Source organism: Uloborus diversus, chromosome 1, assembly GCF_026930045.1.
Source record: "Uloborus diversus isolate 005 chromosome 1, Udiv.v.3.1, whole genome shotgun sequence".
NCBI lineage: Eukaryota > Metazoa > Arthropoda > Arachnida > Araneae > Uloboridae > Uloborus > Uloborus diversus.
The window spans coordinates 34,716,807-34,740,187 of record NC_072731.1 but is presented as its reverse complement, the minus strand read 5'-3'; the positions used below and the strand labels follow the sequence as shown (position 1 = coordinate 34,740,187).

General features: G+C 32.3%; 1 protein-coding gene across 1 annotated transcript in view; it reads left to right on the top strand.

Moving 5' to 3' along the window:
* Positions 1-1,041: 1,041 nt before the first annotated feature.
* LOC129234539 (sterile alpha motif domain-containing protein 5-like) overlaps positions 1,042-23,381 on the top strand; it is a 137,595-nt gene continuing 115,255 nt past the window's right edge. The window contains exon 1 of the mRNA XM_054868553.1: positions 1,042-1,302. Coding sequence (XP_054724528.1) covers positions 1,042-1,302 — 261 coding nt within the window. The remainder of the gene's footprint in view (positions 1,303-23,381) is intronic.

Sequence of the window (23,381 nt, the reverse complement as noted above, 5' to 3'; positions counted from 1 at the left end):
TCGAAGAGGACGTAGGTTGTGTTCGCGCGCGGAAATCGCACCACGATGCGAGCTTACTTGATATATTGAACTTGACAGTCTTTCCGTCGTGTTCTGAATTGAATATTCACGAGTTATTAATTTATAAATGCGACTCTGTCCAGGGTTGTACGATATGTTTCAAGTTTTAGTCATATTTTTAGAGACTTATGCGATGATTTAGCTATATTTCAAACATTCAATTTTTATTTTTGTTTTGACTGGATGTGAAGAAGAATAAGTGAACTTTGTAGTTTCTTTTGTTTCAACTAAAAATGTTAAGCTGGAAAATGTTCTGAAAGTTTAGTAGTATGGTTAAGTTGGTGAGAATATTTATTTACATCTGCACACCACGTGGAGTGATATACAACGAAAATATACGCTAAGTAATTTTTATTAAGTCTTTCAAATGAAACATTAATTAAAAATTCATTGCGTTTCCTTGCTTTTTCAACATGATCAAAACAAGGTTACTCGAAGTCATAAAATCATATGTTCTGACGAAGCAAGCTTATGATAATAGCAATGCAGTGCTCATAGAGTAAATTTATAACACTTTCTTACATTGAAATATGTTCTAACTATAGATCTTATGCAACAAAATAAGTTTTAAATTTCCGCTATTTTCCCGCTATTTGCTAATAGTATCCATTTGAAGACGCCTCAGAAGAGTTCTTTTTTTTTTTCTTTTAACTCTGGAAAGCAGCTCTTATTTGAGAGTAATTTTATATTTGAGCTTTTGTACATTAATTAACGACATGGCATTGTTGGCATTAAAATATATGCAACTGAGGAAGTATGGAGAAGAATAAAATGTTAAAAAGCACAGCATAAACGGTACTAGTATGCTCTTATCTACCACGAAATGCTGTAAACTACTATCATCCATGGGTTAAATTATTCGCAATGTAATCGCAAACTAATTTACAGGTACCATCTCTAATGATTATAATCATTTGCGGGGATGTTCTTGGTAATATCAACCTGTTCGATGGCATCCGATTATGCTCGATTCTGTGATCAATGAGCGACCACAATATAGTTCTCGAGTGGTTGAAGTCCGTGGAATTGGATGAGTACTTCGAAAGTTTTGTGGACAACGGTTACGACGATCTCGAAATGTGCAAGCAGATTGGTGAGCCAGACTTGGATGCGATTGGTGTGACCAAGTCCAAACACCGGGATGTTATTCGAAAAGCCATCCGTACACTTCGGGAGAAAGGTGGAACATCGGTATATCTTAGCTTGGAAGAATGTAGGAAACTGCAAGCTACACCAGAAAAGGTAAGAACTTTCATTTGTTTGACAAGAACTATAACGTTCTTGCGTTTCCTGACTATTCACACACTGTAATGACTGCATTTATCTGCAATCAGTACAGTTTAAATCGCACAATTCTGCGTAATTCAAATTTTACTGGTTCTTTGAAACTTACTGCATAAGAGGCTATTCTAGTAAGCTTTCTCAAGGCACCTGTATGATAACTAGAGCATGGTAAATAAGCAAAACAAATTCATGCCTTTTTTTTTTGTTCAAATCTAAGTTCAGGATATAGAATTGTAGAAAACATTCAATTTATTAAGCAAAACGAACCAAATGTAAATTTATGGAAGAACGTATCGTTTTCTCCTAATTATTTCAAGAAATTTTTTAAAGTTAAGTTTCCTTCCCGAATTAATTTCCTGATTGGTTCCAAACCAGACTTTTCGAAAAAAGAGAAAAACTTTAATGCTGTAGTCAAGCGAAGCCCTTGAAAATTGTTTGAGATTTTAACATCGGTCGTATTCAATTAAGATGAAATTCCGTAATTGTTATGACACTTTTTTCAAACAAATTTTACCCCCTTCCCCTTTTGTCACAATTTGCTACGATGAAGTGTAGCAACTTCCTTCTCCTTGTCACATGTCACTCTGTATATGACTAGCATGTTGTTATATCTAAATGTGTAACGTCACACTTCTTGTTATCCCTTTTCACTTACTTCCCTCCGCCGCTCAAAGCATGATCTTAGGTGTGGAAAACTCTAGAAGAACGCAGCAGCCGATTCGCAGTTCATTTAAGTAATGTTTAAAATAAATAATATATTAATTTTGATATTTTCTATCAATAACAATTTCATAAAACACTTTATTAGTACTTATGGGTAAAATATAATTAAAACTTCAAGAACTAGGGGAAAAAATCTATAATTGAAAAGTTATCACTTCTAGTAAAACTTCCAACTTCCAAAAAAAAAAAAAAGAGACTGAATTTCTCATCTTTGTATACATTTGTGTCTGCTTTGAAGTTCATAAATATGAATCGAAACCGATAGCGCCCCCCCCCCCCCCTTGATCGGTTATTAGCTGTGAAATTTTCTTATAAGATAATCAATAGCAGATTTTTAGGAAAATTTTCTTGTAGTCTTTAGGAATGAAACATTTTAAGTTAAGAGGTTAGCTACGACACCTCAATATCATTACTCAAATATGAATAGTTTAAATCATTAGAAAAACAGAAACTAAACATATAAATTGTAGAAAAAAAAATTAAGAAATCTAAAATTCCTAAAATTCCGGTTTAAAGTTGTAAAATATCATAGGATGTTTTAAACATTAACAAAAAAGTATTAAAAAGTTTAAAACATACATAATTTGCTTAAAGATTAAATCTAAGGGGGGAAAAATACATAAGTTACTTCAGAAATATAATTTATGCGTAAAGATAAAATTGAACACAAATTTCATCGGATTTTTGAATAATTGTAAAATAAGAAGTGAATAAAAAATAAAATGTAATACGCTATGTCCAATTCAAAAATTGAATGCAACAAACTATAGAAGATCAAGTTGTAGGTACCCTTCAACATAGGTTACCACTTAAGCATTTGTACATATGTTTTATTATTTATGCGTGATATGCATAGTAGAAGTTTATGCATCATATTGAAATGATTCCTTCCGTGGTCTTTTCTCTACCTTAGCCGAATATGACTAAAAGTGTTGAAAAAATCAACATGACAATATTTTTGCTATTGGGAAGTGAATGAATCTAACATTTCTCGCGTTCATCGCAATCTTTGTTATTTTGCGCTTTTCATTTTTTTTTTAAATGTGAGTTAAAAAGTACTATAGAACGCAAAACTGTTTTAATTGAACAACTGATACCGGCTGTTAAATGTTCCGTAAATATTTTACATTATCCACTCAATGAACCACGGAATCCACGGAAAAATCATTCATCTTCATAATAGGGTAGTACTTTACTACTCGCTTTACTTAGCAAATGCCTACAACAGTAATAGGAATCATTTCTAATTATTGTATTTTAAAAAAAAAAGAAATAAAAACATGTATTAAAGTGTCAACTCAAATTTATTTGAAGTACTGCAAAAAAGTTTTTTTTTGATACAATCCGAGCTAATATTTTTTTCACTGAATATAATTCACTTTTGTTAGGGCATTTTTTGGAGTAACTTACTTCGTCACGTAAGTTGGCAAAAAATACTCATTTGTGGATTTCCTAGTTAAATTATTCATTGATTTATAATATTTTTGAATAAAGTTGCGAATGATTTAATGCTCTCCTTTAATAAAAAGTTATCTTTCTCAGGACTAGAAATTGAAGTCTAGATCTTAAGTGTCATCGCTCATTTTGAATGGCAGCATTCATTCTACGATTGGCGTCTCTTAAAATTAATTTTCGAAAGTTTTCTTTTCTTTTTTTAAACTTTATCAGGATTTTTTTTTCTTAAATGTATTGTCTCGATTTTTTTTTTACTTTATAGATTTTATCTTTGCAACCACGATACATTTCATTCATAAAAAATACTCTTCTTTTTTATTCTAAGAAATGATTTAAGACAATTTATCAAAGTCACTTCCTTCAATTCATCTAAACTGATCCTTTTGGAGTTGACTAATTGCAGAAAATCCTCTTTTTATCAGCAGAAACGCACTGGTAGACTTTTGTTCGAAACAAAGCGATTTAAGTTACTTTCTAATTTTAAAAGCATAAAACTAAAGACATGAAATGGAATCAGCATACACATATTGATCATCGTAAACCTAAAAATTGTTTTTAAATAATTTTTCTTTAAGACCATAAAAAGATTTAAAAATATAATTGAATTTTCCTTATAAGCAGCTTAAAAATAAAATGTCATTTCCTAAAAAACAAGCTCTCTCTCTCTCCCAATTATCCTTTTTTTTTTTCAAAACCATATTTCAATTGAAAAAACTTGTAGAAAGTAGCTTAAAATGAAAGTTATCGCCAAATAATTTATGAAAAGTAGTTTAAAATGACTTCATAGAATTATAATCTTCTTTGATATTTATAATACTCGGAAATTACAACAATCCCGTGGTAATCACGATGCATATTAAATACTAAACACCGATACGTTACGTGTAAAATTTAGTGGATTTTGCCATTGAGTTTTCCCTTGAGAAAGAATAAAGTATGGATAAATCTAAACTTCAGAGAGCTAATTGAGGAATTTCAGTCCTAAGAGAAATTTATACTTTATACCCTTATTATCGAATAGTGTAGAGCATTTGCATTTGGAAATGCTTCCAAATTTTCAATAAACACGCAGAGTCCCTTGCTTATACTTACGAATTTGTGCTGTCATATATGAGCTCAAAAGAATTTATGTAAGGTAAAGTTTTAAAGAATTCAGTTTCTGTATGTTGTCTGTTTAAAAAGGACAACATATTGTTTTTTTTTTAAATTCTTTACTTAGAAAGTGTTTACAAATTAAGTTTGTAAACTAGGGTAACGGCAGCAATAACTGACAAGGGTCCAACAACAGACAGTCGTAAGTTTGGATTTAAATAATAAGAATTTCAGGCGGGTAAAACTGATGTTACTGCGACCCATGAATACAGGGCAACCATCTAGTTTTACTGGAGTGAATTTTATGAGTCAGTTGGTATTTTCAAGGCAGTGGTGGAAGGTTATGAACAGACACCACGAGATCTGCCAGTGTTCCATGCTCATTTGAATTAAACTAGGTTTTAGTTCTAAAAATAAAGAACTTTTGCACATTTTGCAGAGAAAAAAAAGAATTCTGTCATTACCTATCTTTCCTCATCATATCCGTTACTGGGCATCGTCAGAACTGCCGGTGCCTGTTACTGATGGTCGGACCATTTTTCTAAATTGAGCTAATAAAAATAGAATTAACTAATTTAAAGGATCTAGAAGCGTTCAAACGTTATATGAGATGTAGCTGCAGAAGGAAAAATAGTTTTAAAAATCTAAATACATTAAAAGGCTCAGAAAGTTGAGTTAACCTCAGAGCGATGTCTTAAGCATGTCTGCTACTGGTGCCGTTACCCGAACATGAAAACATATTATTTTACCTAAAAAACTATGCGTACTTTTAGTCTTTTTTCCCGCAATAATCAAAGGGCACTACTATTAAAACTGATTTCGAGATATAACCTTGCAGCATTATTAGTAGTCTAAAAGGTTTATTGATTGATGAAACGTAATAGCAAGATTTTTTTGAGAAAAAAACGCAGTCAATCCGTTTTGATAAGTTGATTCAAAAAAACATTTGCGCGTTCTTTTAGTGGCTTAAAAACTCAGGCGGTATTTAACTTCTTCACTATGATTTGTTTCGAATTTAAGTTTAGACTTAAGTATTATGTGCTTTACAATATTGAGTTTAATAATTGTGTTATGCTCAAAAAGTGTAAATCTCAGAAAATACCAGTATATAACAAATTTAAGTCGTTATAATGAAAACGCACTTTACTTGCTTGAAATTTCACTCAAGAAATATTTGTTTCTCATGACGTTAAGGGTTTAGAATTACAGCCGCTTTTCTATTGGTTATTCAGTCAGTAAGTAAATATAGTTTGGTGCCATGTTCCAAAAACTTAGGGAATCGAGTAAACGTGATTGAAAATGGTGAATGTGTCGATAATCCTTAATGGAACGGGGGGAATCGATCGCGGCGGAAAACTTTCCTTTTTCAGTTTTCTGCAGTTTTGGCAGAAAATGTTGACATCGATCTGAATCTCAGTGTAACGAGAGAAGAGGCATGTAAATCATTTTGATGCTGCCGGGAGCAGCATTAGTTTGGTTTTCTATAATCATATTGTTTTCCTTTCTATACAGAGTTGTTAGCTTTGCAATATTGACGAACAGAATTTTGAGGAAGCATTACCTCCTTTAAAAACACCATTTTAAACTTAAAATTGAAGGGAACTACTCGGTGAGGTCAAATGATTGGCTAGTTTTCAAAAAACCATACTTTCAAAACTACTGCACAGATTAAAAGTTTTTTTTTTCACTTAAATATTCGATACAGAAGCTTTTGTTACACAATAAACGACTAGTTTATAATTAAGTTCGTTCTACACGTCATGTGATGTCATTTTATGGGTATGCGTCAAAGACACTGTTCATCAATCCCCGATGCCGAAAACACTGCAAAAACTTCGAAAGCGCATTTCTGTAGCATTAGGAGCAATTAAAAGTGTGATACTCTAAAAGTGTGGCCAGGTTGGATGCGGTTGGGTGACAAAAGGCTTCATCATTGACCTTTTGTAATTGAATATTTTGCATAGGTTCGCGCATTCCACATTTGTGTAATTTAGATTTAATGGAAAACAAAACAAAGTAAAAAATATTTTAATTGACTTATTGCAATATTACTTATCACAATATGTGTAGTAACTTTTTCAAAGTAAGTTCATTTGTTCCCACCTTGTTTTTTTTTTTTTTTTGAGCAATCACAATTGCTTATTGCTTTCAATTGACTGTTTTTGGCGTGCTATCATTTTATTTCCCACCGACGCCACCCTCTGCCAGCACCACCCGTCGGCCGGCCTCACGATGCTGCTCCTCTTGCGAAAACCGTCTCCAGGTCCATATCCTACACACACGCATACATACACGCACCTACACACACACACAAACACCACCATACACACACATACCCCTACACACATACACAAGCACACACACAAACACATACACACACGCATACATACAGACACCTACACACACACACACAACTACCCACGCATTCATGCCTGCACACAGACACAAACACACATGCCTACACACACACCCCTCACTCACAAACACACACGCCTACACACACACACTCGTGATTGCGAAAAACATAATTTGAATTCAAGATGACAAAATTCAAATTAATTTTATTATTTTTTTTCTCATCATTTGATCATTCCCATCAAATGGTACAAAAATTTCTTCAGTCATTCCCAGAGATTTTTTTCTTATTCAGTTGAATCATTCAACCAAACAGACCATCTGAAGTATGATGCAAGCTTCGGAACGAAAAATGACCGTCTTCAATGTGCTACAATTTTTTTTTCAACGACTTAATTATTGTTCATCAAATGAGATATGTACCCTTTATGTTGGAACCTTAGCTTTCAATTTGCTTCGTCATTGCTATACTAATAGAGCAAAATATTAAGTAATGCATATAGCAAACTACAAGAAGTACTATGGATGTTCCGCACGTGACGCATGCAAATAAATTTAATTTATGTAACAAAGTTACTTAATAAAAATAATACTGTGTCAGGAGTATCTTTGTACCAAATGTAAAGATTAAAATATGTGCTTACTCTTGTTTAATTGAAATATTAAGATCAATGATAAAATATTGGCGAAATTATCTAGTTGGATTGTCCCGCACGTGATGGTGGAATGTCACTTGAGTGTTTATTCCAGGGCTGCGGAGTTGGAAGGGAAATGGCCCACTCTGATTTTTAAACCTTTAACTCCGACTCCATCTATGGCTCCCCTAAACTTTCCTCTCATGGTAAGGGGGAAAAATCCCTAAACAGAGTTTAAAAAATTATTTCCTTTTATTACATTTTCGAGTCTTATTTTATTATAAATCTGAGATGCATGCAAGCTTTAAAAATTCAATACGAAAATTAAATTTACTAATAATTTAAAATGATAGTCCGTTAAATTGTGTTCTTTCAGTTTTTGAAAGCTATAAATGGAGAAAAAAAAACTTTATTGAAAAATTATTTTGAAATATTATCTCCATTTATTATAACCCCGTTACCACTGTAATAATATTCTTTTAAGTAGATAATGGTGACGTGCAAGTCTTACGCACGCTGAAATGTATCTAAGTGCAAAGGCATTTGTTCGAAATAAAAAGTAGAATAGATGTGACATGAAATATATTAAGAAGAAAAAGCATTTGAAGCAGATGCATATTTTCATATAAAGTTAATTAAATGTAGGAAATTTTTAAAAGGTCAAATTTTGTTGAATTTCGAGAAATTTTACGACTTTTGCGTGAGCTAAAAACTTTAAATATTCTCAAGGATATGTGTAAAGAGTAGAAAGAAGAAGAATTTTTCTTTTATTAAAACAATAATTTTAAATTGGGTCTTCATAAATATTTTGAATTCTACCATTTTTTTTCAAACTTTGAAAGCCTGCACTATTTAAAGACATAAATATTAATTTGCTTCGTAAACTATTTTCCCCACATTTAGGATGCAAAGGAACAACTTTTTTTTTCTATTGCAAGTCGCTTATCGAAACTCAATTTTTCGGCCCGCCCTTATGAGTATATCAATTCTTGTGTTAAGTACTCATAACTGCTTTAAACTCTGAATAGAAGCAGGTCTCAAGCAAAATTATCTTGTTCACCTTGTACCTACTACACTCTCTCTCTCTCTCCCTCTTCGCTTGCTTTAGATGAGTGGTTATTAGAAGTGATAATATCTCTTCCGTGCTTTCTTTAACTCCAGTGATTATTAAAAAAAGAACATTCTTGCATTTTTTATGAAAAAAAAAATAGGAGCATGAGAATCAGACTTGTGCAAAATTGTTTTTCGTATTCGATTTAGAATGTCTAAGAAAAAGCGAAACGTAGCTACTGAAAATAAAGAAATATATCAGTGCGCCTTATTACAGAAACTTACAAATGATATCCAATATCTAAGAACGGTAAAAGACCATATCGTATGTTGGGAGAAAAAAATAAACTAATCATTGAAGAGTATTTTTCGAGATTTGAATATTCAGAAAATAAAAGGTTGCATATTGTACCAGGGAAAATATGTCATTATCTTTAAAAGTTATTTATAAGCAAAAGTTCAAGATTCTTAAGATTATTTGTGAATGTATGCTCTAAAATAAGGATAGCTTACGAAGGTCTCTAAATAAGATTGTTTATGCGATGTTTTTATGTGAAGGGAATACCAGTATACATCGAGGCACTTAGCAGTTGTAGTTGAAACTATGAGAGTGGATACTGGTGGCTGTATTTAACCTTTTTCAATAAATTATCGGTATTGATTTTTATTTGGTCTCACGAGGTTAATGTAAGTAATGAACTTATAAAAAAAAAAAAAAAAATCCGAGAACCGATCCCATTTTTCTGAGGACTGGTACCGGCCCTCCAGACCATCGATTGCGTGCGCCTGTGGTAGACTGAGTTTAATGATGTTCATTGCTGATGATTATGTTTTTGCCCCATTAAATACAAAGCTAACGTTTCATTATGCATTGTAAAATAATAAACGCATCAATGGCTATTATGAAAAATATACTGCATCTTACTCTTTTCGGAATTTCAAGGAGTCACTTTTTACCTACGATTACATACTTTTTAGAGGCTAAACGGTAGTAACAGTGAAGGAGTATATACGATGTATTTTACAATTGAGATAGTAAGGAGCAAAGGGATAAAAGTCCCAAAAGTAAAAACTTGGAGATAAACAGTACAAATGGTAGGAGAACCTTTCCTCTGGTTTTAGGGAAAGATATAGTACTAGTAGCTCTGGTGGGTACAGCTATACAGAACGATTTAGAAATTAATTTCAATGAAAGCCTCCGAGTATCCGAACTTTAAATGCGTTTTACTCGAAACCTTTAAAAGTCTACTTTCATCCCTTTGTTTCTCACTACCTCAATTAGTGCTTTCCGAATCGGTGTCTCACAATATGTTTTTCCACGAAGTTTAAATTGCTTTTTATACACGGCGTAGCAAGATCCTTACATATTTACTGTTTAAAATAAAAATCTGAGTACTCTTGGTGAAATAAAGCTCCTGGTGCAGTTTTGCATCGAACAGAGCCTAGGTTAGAGTGGTTAAAAGATACATGTAAAAAAAGTTTATCCTAGGTACCGGGACACTCCTCAATATTTTAAGACTTGTGGATAGCAATATACTGGAAGAATATTAGCTTCCTATTTCAACTGAAAGAGGGTGCTCAACCCCCTCCCCCAAACTTCAATAGTATGGGGAGGAGGTTAAAAAAATAACTTCGATCTGAAAAAACAATGCTACATATTATAATATACACTAAAAATATGCATATGCATTGCAACAAAACTATTATTTACAAAAAAAAAAAAAACACCTGCTGGGGAAATAAAATATTTCTCAATTTGTGGCATTTTTTATGATACGGCTAATGTTAAATTAAGGGGTCATTGAGCATCGTCTTAAAATTTGAGTAAGAAGTTAAAACTTTTACAGCATAATACTATTAGTAAGAGTAAAAAATAAGTGGTGTCGTGGACTCTAGATGAAAAAAAGTTTTTTTGAACCACCCTAGCCTAAGTGCTTCCACCTGCTGGGAATACTAGACGCAGAGGCGACGAGTAGGGCTCCAAAAGTACGGGGGCAAATTTTTTTAAAGGAAGTTTAAGACTATTTTAGGCTATCTTAAGTGACTGGGGGGGGGGGAATTCTGATGTTCTGTTGCGAAAATGTTTTGTAATTGTAGTTTTAAAAGCGCCGTTTCAGTAGAGTTTTGTCAACGTTCGGGGAATGGAGAGGATTTTCAATGGTTGTCCGCGTAATTTTTTTTTAAAGTCTGATTAATAATAAGTATAATAAATGCTAAGAAGTTTAGACTGTTTTTGGTAATGTAAGGGTAATTAATTCTCTTCCCGGAAAAAAATCTCAATCTGATTTCTTAAAGACGCAAATTAAAGCCATCTTTAGCAAACTAAAAGCGAGGGGTTTGGGGCTCTCTTCCAGAAATTTTGCAAAGTTTAAAATATTTTTTAAACGACTTTTTAAATGTTATTTCAGACTTAGGAGGAATGAAGGGTTAAAGGTTTTCCCAGTTTTTTTTTTGAACTGATAAAATCTTAAGAACTTAGTCTTGAACTTCCTTTGGGGATTTTAGAAACAGATTTTCGGATTATATTTATTTTTTTTAAACTGGAATCTTAAAAACGCAGTTTTACGCTATTTAGGGAGATTCTCTTCCTGATTTTCCCTCCTCTAACTAGAAGTCTTTATAAACGCAAATTCAGGTCATCTTTGAATTTAAAGGAAGGAGGGAGTGCGTTCGGGGACTTTCTCTAGGAAATTTTTTTAAATTTAAGTTTTAAAACTGATAATTTAAGCAATATTTGGTGACGTTAATGTTCGGGTATTCTCACCCAGAATGTTTTGAAATTGAAATCTTAATGTTGAGCAATCTTTGATGATGAAAAAAGTGTGGGGGCAGTCGCCCCCTTTCCCCCCCGAATCGTCGCTACTGATTAGACGTAAAAACTCTCATAATTGCTTCTGTCGGTGCCACATAAAAAAATGAGTGCTAGATCAGAGGACTGCACTTGGTTTACAAAAGGAAAAGTCTCATAAGCAGCCCCTTTAGAAAAAATAGGACAAATCTTCTTTTGTGCGAACTTGTTCAAACATATTATGCTTCATTATTTAAGTATAAGTTACTATCCCTTCGACTCTCAATAATTAGTTTCATAGTTGAAATTCTTCTTTAATAGAGAAAAGCAAAACTAATCCTCTAAATTTTAAAATAGAATAATAGATGCTTAATTTCAAAAAAAAAAAAAAAAAAATAAATAAATAAAATAAATAAATAAAAAAATTGAAAAAAAATTAATTTTTTAGTTTATTGATTCTATGTTTAAGTAATGAAATTATACAAACAAAATCAGGTGCAGCTGTAAAAAATTTATTGAGAGTATTGCCATTAAAATGCTTTGCTAACCTTTGCTTAGCTTTCAATGTATGAATGAATTTTAATATCAATATAGTACAATCGCGCGTTTTATTTTCATTAAAAAAAAATCTTTAGGTATGCTTTTAAAAGCTGTAACGATTTTTTTATAATTTAATTGTTTCGCGGTTTTATTAAATAGAAAGAAAAATATGAGCAGCAAAATACTTCAGAATAAACACTGGCAAAGGGGAAAATAAATGTGGGGTCGTTAGATGGATTTTATTTTCGCGCAAAAGATAAATTTCAAATCAACTTCCTTTCATAAGAATACATTTTGAGAGGTTACTATTAAATTTTAATTCTCAATTTGGTATTATGATGCACGTCTATGTTTAGGAAAAATCGGGACTTGATTTTAAAGTTTTCTGATTGCCCTTATCAGCTAGAAATTATTGAAATTTAACTCCTAACAGGATCAGTAAAACCGTTCAAACATTTTAAATACAGAGTTAGCATAAAAGAATATCCCGGTTTTAAAAATGTATATTTCATAAACTATTGCACTTAGCACTATAAATGATACATAAAAATAAAGATAACTGTGCAAGTTTCGTACTAGTGTAGCAAGAAAATCCTTATGGAGGGTTTTTTTCTGGCACAACAGTCCTTACATGTGCTTTTACTACTGTATTAGGATTGGCAACAATGTCAAAACCCATACTGGTCTGGGGTGTGCCCTTCCTCCCACTTCGCTGCGCCACTGACTTTCCACAATGCTGGATTGGCCGTGCAGGTGATGATGATTTACCCTTTAGGCGTTGGCCAGCCAGATCCCCGAACCAAACTTCATATTTTTTTTTTTTTTTTTTTTTTTTTTTTACGAAATTTCATCAAAGACTTTTTATTCCACCATTGCATACATGCAAGCCGAAAGCCTAACCTTGAGCCTAGAAACCAAATCAAACCAACTAACTTTGGAAGAACTGAAAGATCGCATATGTGTAGCTTTAAGAAAAATTGACAGTGAAACACTCCAAAATGTATGTTAGATGTGTGTCGGGTTACGAAATGCGCACAACTCGCACATTTGTGCTTGAAAAAAAAAAAAAAAAAAACTTTCACAGTTTATTTTTATGTATCATTTATAGTTCTAAGTGCAATAGCTTACTAAATATGTTAATCCTGTAGTTTTTCGTTGGTGGCTAGTCTCCATTCATTTTCTTTTAAGTATTGACAGTTAAATTTTACTTAAAAACTAGAAATGAACATTTCATTATTTATAATAAGTAGCCTGCAATTTAAAATAATAAAAAGACCTTACACATAAAAAATAGCAACAAATTTCCGAATATAAAAAATATCATTGCCTTATAAATATGAAGAATGGCAATAACTTATATTTCGCATTTCCCCCATCATTTTAGAAGAGTACTATTTACAGTAGATGTATCATTGCATCATTGGCATTAAAAAAAAAAAAAAAAGAAAAAAAAATAGGAATACGGGTGAAGGAAAAACACGGATTTTTTTTTCTTAAACCTATCTTATCTTTCCCTTACAGAAACTACTAGCTCATCAGTATTCTCGTTCGAGACGAAACCCGCCTCATCACTGCTGCCACCGACCGTTGGAGAAATGTAACTCTTGTATGAAAAAGGTCTCGTTTCCATACGTTTGGAAACAAGAGAAGCTTCGCTGGCAATCGATCAACAGATTTGTTGCATTCCCTTGTTACCTTTCTCCAAGGTCCACATATTCACACATAAATCACACACACACACACATTATATATATATATATATATATATATATATATATATATATATATATATATATATATATATATATATATATATATATATATATATATATATATATATATATATATATATATATATATATATATATATATATATATATATATATATATATACAGTAGCGAGCAAAATATCTGCACCACTTGACAAATTTCATTTTTACAATTTTCTCGAGAAATAAGAGACTAATTGTTCTGTAACTTTTGTTACATAATAATAATAATATATTCAGCGGACAAGATTCAATAAAAATTCTATCACCCATGCATTTAGGAGATCTGCAATAAAGTAAAGAATTAAAAAAAGTTTTTTAATCATTCTGCATCGTAAATAGCTTAGAAAATTCGGTAAATTTTAGCAATTAGTTTGCTTAATAGGCATAAAAGTTATATGCATTTTCGTGTAAATATCACTTATATTCCCGAAGATATAAGCTTTTCTTTAAAAAATATTAATTTTACTGTCATGTTTTTGGCTCTTAATAAGCAGAGTGTTCCGTCCTATTCCACCAAACTTTTATAAAACTTGACAGTACCCGATAAAATCAGTATTCTTAAATTTTAAATGAAAATTGGGAAACAAGAGCAGTTAAAGCAATTACTCACTATGCATACGAGAAAGACTGAAATTTATAATTTTCAAGATTTCATAGCCAAACAGTATTGGCACCTTAAAACAAAATCCAGTTTAATGTCATAAAAACTCAAAAACCTAGCGGCAACTAAATGACTCGCATTACATTAACAGTTATTCTCGGATAGGCTACGGTTCGCATGGGAAGGATCGCAAACTTGAAACACTCACAACAATCGCTTGGCTTAGTGTAATTCGTGATAAAAACAGATCATTTATGAACGATTCCTTTTGATTCGACTCCGATCCGAGATTAATTGAAATGCGACTCATTACGTCGAGGATATTTTTTTTATTTTTAATGATAATAATAAACTGTATTTTTTTTATAAGATGGCAAACGAAAAATCATATTTTGAAAGTTATAAACTGCAGTCTTTTCTGCATGCGCAGCGAGAAATTAAATGCTTCAAATGCACCCATTTCTTCAAATTTTCAAATTTCAATTTTAGTGTAATGATTCTCGGTCTTCACTACACTGTCCAGTTTTCTGGCAGTTTGCTAATGTTTGATCAAAAACTGTGCGTGTTTTGGAGCCAAAAGCATGCAAACGATATTGATATTTTTGCAAGAAATGTCGATGTCTTTGTGATTATACGTGATACGTTCACGAAAATGTACAAAACTTTTGTATGCATTAATTTTGTTTCTTTAATTTGCTGCTGGTGATTTAAATGAATGGATAATATAATTTTAATTGAAACTTGTCAGCTGAAACAAACCTTTTACGTGACAAACTCAAAACAACTGTTGTTATGCATTGTTTTCACTTCTAGTTACGTAGTATAAAAGTACTGGAACTAGACCCCACCCAGCTGGAGCCTAGTAATCATATAGACATTTAAACATACTACAAATACAGGTTGCTTTAGATTTTGGAAAACTGAGACGATCCTGTGACCAAATGTAGGCTGAAACTGCACATATTCGACCAAAATTACAAAACAGTTTTTTTTCTATCTCTCTTTATTTGCATAGCCTATATCGTCGCCTCAGAGCAATAGTAGGACATCTTAGTGTTATGTATGGGATTAGATGTCTAAGTGTTGCTCTGAGACGACGATATAGTCGCCGGATGAAAATATCAGTGTAACGGTATTGGATCTTAAAACTTATTTGCCTTAAATGAATAAGGCAGAAATTGATACTCCATAATAAAACATTTTTCTTCTTCGTTAGATTGATTTCAAGTCTAACCTCCCAGTACAATAGCCTTTTCACTGCTAACACCACAATCCTGGTAAAATCTTCTGTTGTCCCGTGATTCTTGAAAATGAAAAGAAGTCAACTAAGTTACTATAAGTATCTTAAAAATATACTATAAACTAGTTGCATGCAAAAAAAGCGTTATTTTTCTTTTGTTTCTTAATGACATCGATGTGACTGATTTGTTTATTTTTTTCTGTACTTTGAAATACAAAAACTGTAATGCAGTATTTAAGTAAGATAAAAAAAATAAAGTTTATGCAATAACAACAAATATAAACAATAATTTATGTACAACTTGTACAAAATTCCTTTGCTTCAAATCCTTGGTCACAACTTTACAACTGAATAATATGTTAAAAAAGACATTATGACATTGCAGACAAACTTGAACTACAAAGAAAAAAGGATACATAAGCTGTTCTGTCTTTAAAACAAATAATTCACAGTATTCCTTTCTTTTTTCCCGGCGAAACTGACTCTCAAATTATCGCCTGCTCTCCAATCGAGAAAATGATTGCTTCTCCTTCGCTTTTTTTTACTCTTCAAATATCTGTGTCCTCAACCGTCCTCCTACCAATTAAGAAAAAAGCTGTCATGGACATTTCGCCCACTCAAATTCAAGATCCATTTCCTGCCTGGATGTGTGGCTGAAGATTTTACGGAAAAAACGAAAAAAAAAAAAAATTCAGAGCAATAAATGTAACTGCGACTGACCATTAGTATTTTTTTTTCTTCGTATTCGGCATTTACGAAGAATACTTTTTGACGACTTGCGCCAGGGGAAAATGAGTTAGAAAATAAACGAAGTTAAAAAGTTGATTTTTTTTTTCTCTCGTCGTGCTACAAGTTTCCGGTTCACTGTTTCTTCTGTGGTTCTAATGGAACTTTCTTGCTGCAAATAATTTCGAGAATAAGTACGAGTTGTGTTAAACAAGGATTTTCTTACACTCCATTAAATGTTTAAACAAATAAAAAAAATGGGTATAAATGTTTTAAGCTCATCTGAACCTCATTCAATACCGAAAATGAAGGAAATGAGTTTTTTTTTTTATTAACGAAACGGAAGGTTTTCATGAAATTTTGAACCCGTGCTTCATTATTAAGGCGTTGTCATGAAGAGTAACTCTATTTATCTTCTTAAGTCTTGTGCTGTATATATAATAGCTTGACATCTGCTAAGGTTTTCTGAGATACATTATGTTATTTGATATTCCTAAAACCCATTTTTTATTGTTCTAGTGCATCACTAAGGAAACAGCATGCAATTTAAATGTACAGGTTTTCAAATCATATGTATACACACTGGCACCAGACAATAATAGTTCTACAAAATAAATACAACTTAATAAATAAAACATATGAATGTATAAAAACTACAACGGATGAAGTAGGACGAAATATTGCTTTTTTAAAAGTAGTCCATGAGTGCATGTATATACACTGCGATGCAAAAGTTTAGACAATGACGTTCTTCAGCTGTAGAATTTAGAATTGCGATAGCAGAAATACAAAAGTCTGCAAACATATTCAAAAATTCTTTTGAAATACTATAACCAAAATATAATTGTTTGATATGCTTTAATAATACTGTTTTGGATAAAAAAAGAAATTTGCTTGTTGCTAAAGTTTAGACACTATTACGAGTTTCTGTGAATTTATTTTCGTATATACAAATTTAAAAGTGATGACATCACAGACCTCTTGTACTTAAGGTCTGCCAACGATAACATTTGTAGTCGAGATGCCGCGAGCTGAGCAGATTAAAGCGGATGAGGTAACTAAGATTTGGCAGTTGAAAGCTGAAGGTAAGCTTGTTCCTGAAATTTCGGCTACTATTAATAGATAAAAGAAATATATTTATCGAGTTTTATCAAGTCACTGCAATTATAAAAAACCGCAGATCTGGGAGGCCGCGTGTGACGAATAAACGGGATGATTGTCAGATCCCAACTAATGACTGTTCGTGAAGTTCAAAGCTCCTTGGGGCTTTCGGTATCAAAGGATACGATTCGTAGACGAATTTTGGAAACAGGGACAATGGTTCACTGCAAAATGAAAAAGAAACCAGCTCTAAAGCCACATCATAAATCACAACGAATGTTGTGGGCTCGAAATCATATGTCATATGGATCGAAATGGATATCAGTAATATTTAACGACGAAAAAATGTGAAATCTGGATGGTCCAGACGGCTGGACATCGTACTGGCATGACTTACGGCAGAAACCCAGATGATTTTTTAGTCGCCAGACAAGGTGGTGGCTCTGTGATGGTTTGGGCAGCGTTTTTCCACAATGGACAAGTGTCTTAGACCTTTACTAGTGGTCGCCAAACATCACAGCATTACACTAAGACACTAGAGGATAATCTCCTACCATTTGCTGAGCTTATAGGGGGCCCTCAGTGGGAATTTCAGCAAGACAATGCTTCGATTCACACTGCAGGAAACACAAAATCTTGGTTAAATTCAAATAATATAAAAGTTATCAATTGGCCAGCGTGTAGCCCAGACCTCAACTCTATCGAGAATCTTTGGGGCATCATGTGTCGCAAAGTTTAGAGCAATGGTAGACAATACACTTCTGTATCGGAACTTAAGAGATCTAGTGAGGAAGTATGGCACGAAATTGAGCCCTAAACCATGCAAGATTTAGTTTCTTTGATGGAAACTCGTATTTATGAACTAATAACGAAGAATAGATGCATAAGCATATTTTAAAACTGTTTTATTTAATTTTTATTTCGTTTGTGTCTAAAATTTTGAGACAATGTTAATTTTTTGTTACAATGTAAAAACTTGTAAAATGCACGAGTCAACTTTTCATTGCTATAAATATTAAATAGTATGCATAGCACCTTAGACTAAAGTAGTCTTAAGAAAACTGAATAAATAGATTTCGAAATCTGTGTGAATTTGCTCATTGTCTAATTATGTTCTCGGTATTGTGGTTAGAAAAAATATATTTGGGGAACGCAATCGTCTTTAAGGGCGGATCGTAAATGTCATGGTTGAGTTTTGGTTGTTTGGTATTGCACCAAAGAAATTTTGCATATGCCAGCGTTGATTTAAAATGCAGACATTTATTTTAAACTGGAGCTTCAACCAAGATTTCATTGAATTAACATTATTTTTATAATAATAAACCAAATAAACCAAATGATTCGGAGGAAGAAGTTTCCCCGCATAATTCATCTCTCTCCCCCCCCACCCCCAACAATAGCGCGGTTAGTCTGCAAACAAAAAAGAGAAAAACTATTTTACTACGCTTAAATCTTTGAATCCTATTTCCTGTGAATTGAGTTGTGACTCACAAATATTGCACATCGTCATATTATCTATGACAGCGGTGCTCGACCTTCTTTCATCCGCTGGCCGAAAATCATATTAAGATAGTACAACCTCGTTCTTCGGACTAACTGCGACCAACGAAAATCCGGGTAATGAGCAAAACACGTTTCTTAAAAAAGTAGACTTATTTTTTATTTCAGCAGAAAACATTTTGCTTGCTCCAAGAAGGACATATTGTTTGTTAAATTTGTAGGGTAGACCGGGGCACGTTTACACAGATTTTTTCAATGAATTTTCTAAATTTTATGCTTTAATTTAGGAAAATTTAGACATTGCGGTTGTAGGAAGCTGTTAATGGGGTCAAAATTGGTATGTTTAGTCGTTGCTGAGTTTGTGTTTTTCAGAGTTATTTTTTTTTTCTTTTGAGTGCAAGTCGGATGCGTAAACTTGCCCCGGACACGGGGCACGTTTCGCATAATTATTTTGACACCTAACGTGGTTTTGTGAGTGTTATAAACATAATGTCTTACCATCGTTAAAAAAAAGCAAATTTTTTACAGACTGAATAGTGTATAAAATAAAAGCTGAATGCGCATGAAGACTGCACTATATGATTGTAAGCTATAAGATACGAATTTGTAACTCAATTAAAAATTAAATGGTGCTTTTCAAAACTAATCAGCCTGAAAATCCTAAAAAGTCTTGAGACAGTTCGGAGCAAAAAAAGTGTCAGGGTACGTTTAGAAGTAAGACACAGTAAAAGAACGTGCGTAAAGGTGCTCAGACGTCAACGCGTATACTTGCCCCGTCGCCAAGTTTGGATTTATTCTTAACGTGCAAAAAATGTTAATAACATTTTAGTTCATACAAATACAGTTCTCAGAAAAGGATAAAATTCAAATGATTATACATTTGTTATTTCTTAACTAAGTATTATTTATTCACAATAAGCATCAAAACGTTCAACTCAAAACTTACTCGATTTGGTAGAAAACAGATTATTCTTTCTGCATGCTAGACCGGAGCTCGACTAATGCTCAAAAACTTGTGAGGATATTTGCTACGAAGCAACATCAATATGCTGTGACTGTTGGTCTCTCCATTTATAATTCGTTTTGAAAAAATGGGCATTACGTAAACGTGCCCCGATCTACCCTACTGTATTTTACTGTACGTTCCATGCAGGAGTTGTACGTTTAATCAAAACAAAAACTGAATATTTTGCGTATTTATTGTTTTTTTTTCAACAATCATAATTTCAAATTGTTATTTATGTAAACTTATTATTTTTTTAGTTCTACGAATTTCATACGGTCAAACCGGAGATCTAGATGAACGAGTGCTGGATAAACGACGTTCCATGTTAACTGTCGAGCCAGAACGCTAAAACATTTTTAAAAAGTGCATATGGATAACATGAGAAATTACGGGAAATGGCGGAACGTTGCAAATGATGAACTGCTGTCCTTATTACTTAATGGTTATTTTATTTAATGAGAAGTTCGTATCCGTTTTCCAGAAATCAATTTTTGAATATAGGGGTGAAATTTTTTAATGTTTTGACAAATCGCCTGTATTTAGGAAATGCAGTAAAAAATGGAAAATGTTGGGTGGCTTTAAGTGGAAAGGTGCTTATTGGCTATTACTCGGCGAAGATTGCTACCGGTTAGTCGAAGTCAGTGTCACAGTTGTTTTGGGAAGTTCTAGAATATGATTTTCGATTCCTAATATTGAACAAAAAGGTCCATGTGGATCCGTTTCGCAGGCCACATTCAGCCTGGCCCAGGTTTGTAACAAATTTTAAATGTACCATAAAATTAAAAAATATATTACTAAATAGGTGTAGCATTTTGTTAATAATAACCATAGAAATATTGTTTTTTATGAAATGGTTTAGAACTGTAGTGTGGAATTTTGCTAGTAAATGATTTATGCAAAATAAATAAATAAATAAATAAATAAAAAATTAAAATATATATATAAAAAATAATTAAAAATTTAAAATCATGTTTAGAGAGAAGAGTTCAGAAATTGTGTATTAAAAATAGTTTTAAAACATAAATATGAAATTACTGGATATAATAACATCGGTCCCTTTTTGCAAAGCATAACATGTCTTTGTTCCTTCCTTTTCTTAAGAATTGGATAGTTTCAACACATAACCTTTTTTCAAAATAGTATTTTTAAATGTAAAATATTCATAACTGCACATTTTTCAATTATTTCTCTTAAGCATTAAAATTTAACGTACATTTTAACTTACGAAGTGAAATCTAGTTTAAATATTGAGTTTGAAAAAAGTCAAGAAACTATTTTTATCAATATTATTTTCGATCTTCGTCCCTTCGTTTTTGATGCAACTGTGACAGTTATAGGGACAATGCACACTTCGTCAGTAAAGAAAAATGATCTTTTCTCGTGAGGAAGAATTGAGAGCAGACGAAAGCGGAAATGGAAAGAACCTTGGCTTTCGGAAAGGAAATGGCTGGAATTTTTTCGTTGCTACTGTACTTAAGATTCTGGAAAAAAGGAACGCGATAGAAACTTTAAATAACTGTACTTTGCAAAGTGTACTAGAAGTTAACTTGTTTATTAACAAGTATCGAAAACCAGAACAATTCTAATATAAATATGCTCCTTTAGCCGTTAAGAAAAATTTTCACGGTGCCGATCATTGTTAATCTCCTACATATTTTTATTATCAAAAGACACATTTAACTCATAATTTAATTTTTCTACTTGTGATTTCATTTTCTCAATATTAATAGCCATATTTTGACATTTGCTCTTCAGAATTACAATTCCAGTGCGATCTCTTTTCCAAGAGAAATAGATGTGAAAGTTGCAAAACTTGATGCTAGAAAATATTTTCATCTTACCTCAGAAGCACACTTTCTAATGCTATTGGGTAGAAACTAATTCGCTTGAGCTAAAGTGCAAGTTTGAAACTTTTTACAGTTGTAACATTATGCGGTGTGTACTAAATTCAAGTAAGGAACCTGGAAGGATCCTTCTGGAATAAAAGTCAAAGCAAGGCTAACCCACTAAACACAAAAGTAGCAATTTCAAGTAGTGAATATTTTTTAAGAATTATTAGTCAACGTGATGGTTTTTTTGCCTAGGTTTTGAGAATTTTATTTGCCCAATCTTGGGTTTTACGAAAAATCACAGCCCCGTTTAAACTGTGGAGCTACATGAAGTCCTACTACATCTAAACTACGGAACTGTAAGGGGTCCTAGTACACTTAAAGTACGGAGCAAATACGGGACCTACTAAGAAATTCCAGTAACTTTAATCAATTCCTTTTTAACCAAGAATACGATCTTTACGTTAAAAAATAAAATTAACAACGTTATAAATGTACAAATTTACAGACAAAATGCATAGACATGTTTTGAAGTTACAAGAAGCTCCCTTTTCAATGCGAAAGATGTTAGCTTATAGAAGAAAATGAATCTGACAAATGATTTTGCGCATTTATATCTTTTTTTACATTTTAGCACAAAGATATTTTTGAAGTCTGACCGTTCTACTGTTTCTATTACAACAAAGTCTAATACTAAAATTGGGCAAATGGATATAAGAGAATAAGAAAAGATAACTTAAGCATAGTTAAAGCACATAATAATATCTGAAATGCAAAACTAGTGAAATAAAATAGAAAGCCTCATTCATGGGAACTTTCAGTAAATTAATCAGGCATAATCCAAAGACAAACATGAATGTAATTGGTACTTTATCCACGCGCAAATTGGAGCGTCAACGTCGTTGACTATAATCCACCTTAGGTGGGGAAAGTATTGAACCATTCTAACAACCATTTGAAGATACAATAATTCTTTAAGCAAGTAAAACATAACGTGAACTTCCATTCTTTTCATAATCATAGAGAGATGTTTGTTTCTTAGATTTCAACATGTTTTTACTCCCCCTTTTTTTTTACCTAATTGTCTTTCAAACAATTTGTCTTACTTACTGGGTTTATTAGAGCATTTTCGTTTTCACATTAAAGCCATTTATATAGTTTCACCAAATGTTTTCATCATTCTCTATTTTCATCAGAAAATATTGAATTTAGAGTCGGTAAACATTGACTGTTTTGAGAATTGAAGCTTTTGGCAGAAGTTTATCTTATTTGGATTTTCTTCTTTCTTGATAAATTAAGTGCACACTAATGACGTATTTCCTGTTTAATTTTTGCAATTTGATAATAATGATTAAAAAAAGCAAGCATCAACACTTAGAGGGGGTAAGTTCAGAGCACGTTTCATTTGGGTAAGATTAATACCGTCTAACTTCATTCAAATGATGCCGTTCATTAATTTAACAAGAAGTTCCTTCTAGAACTAAACGAGCCTACTTTCCCGTATACCTATACTACTTTCTAGTACCTGATCAATATTCTCAAAACTAGCTAAAATCGCAATTTTTTTCAAACATATTTTTTTATTATTTTAAGCTGATTTCTAGGATTAAAATATTCCTACTTT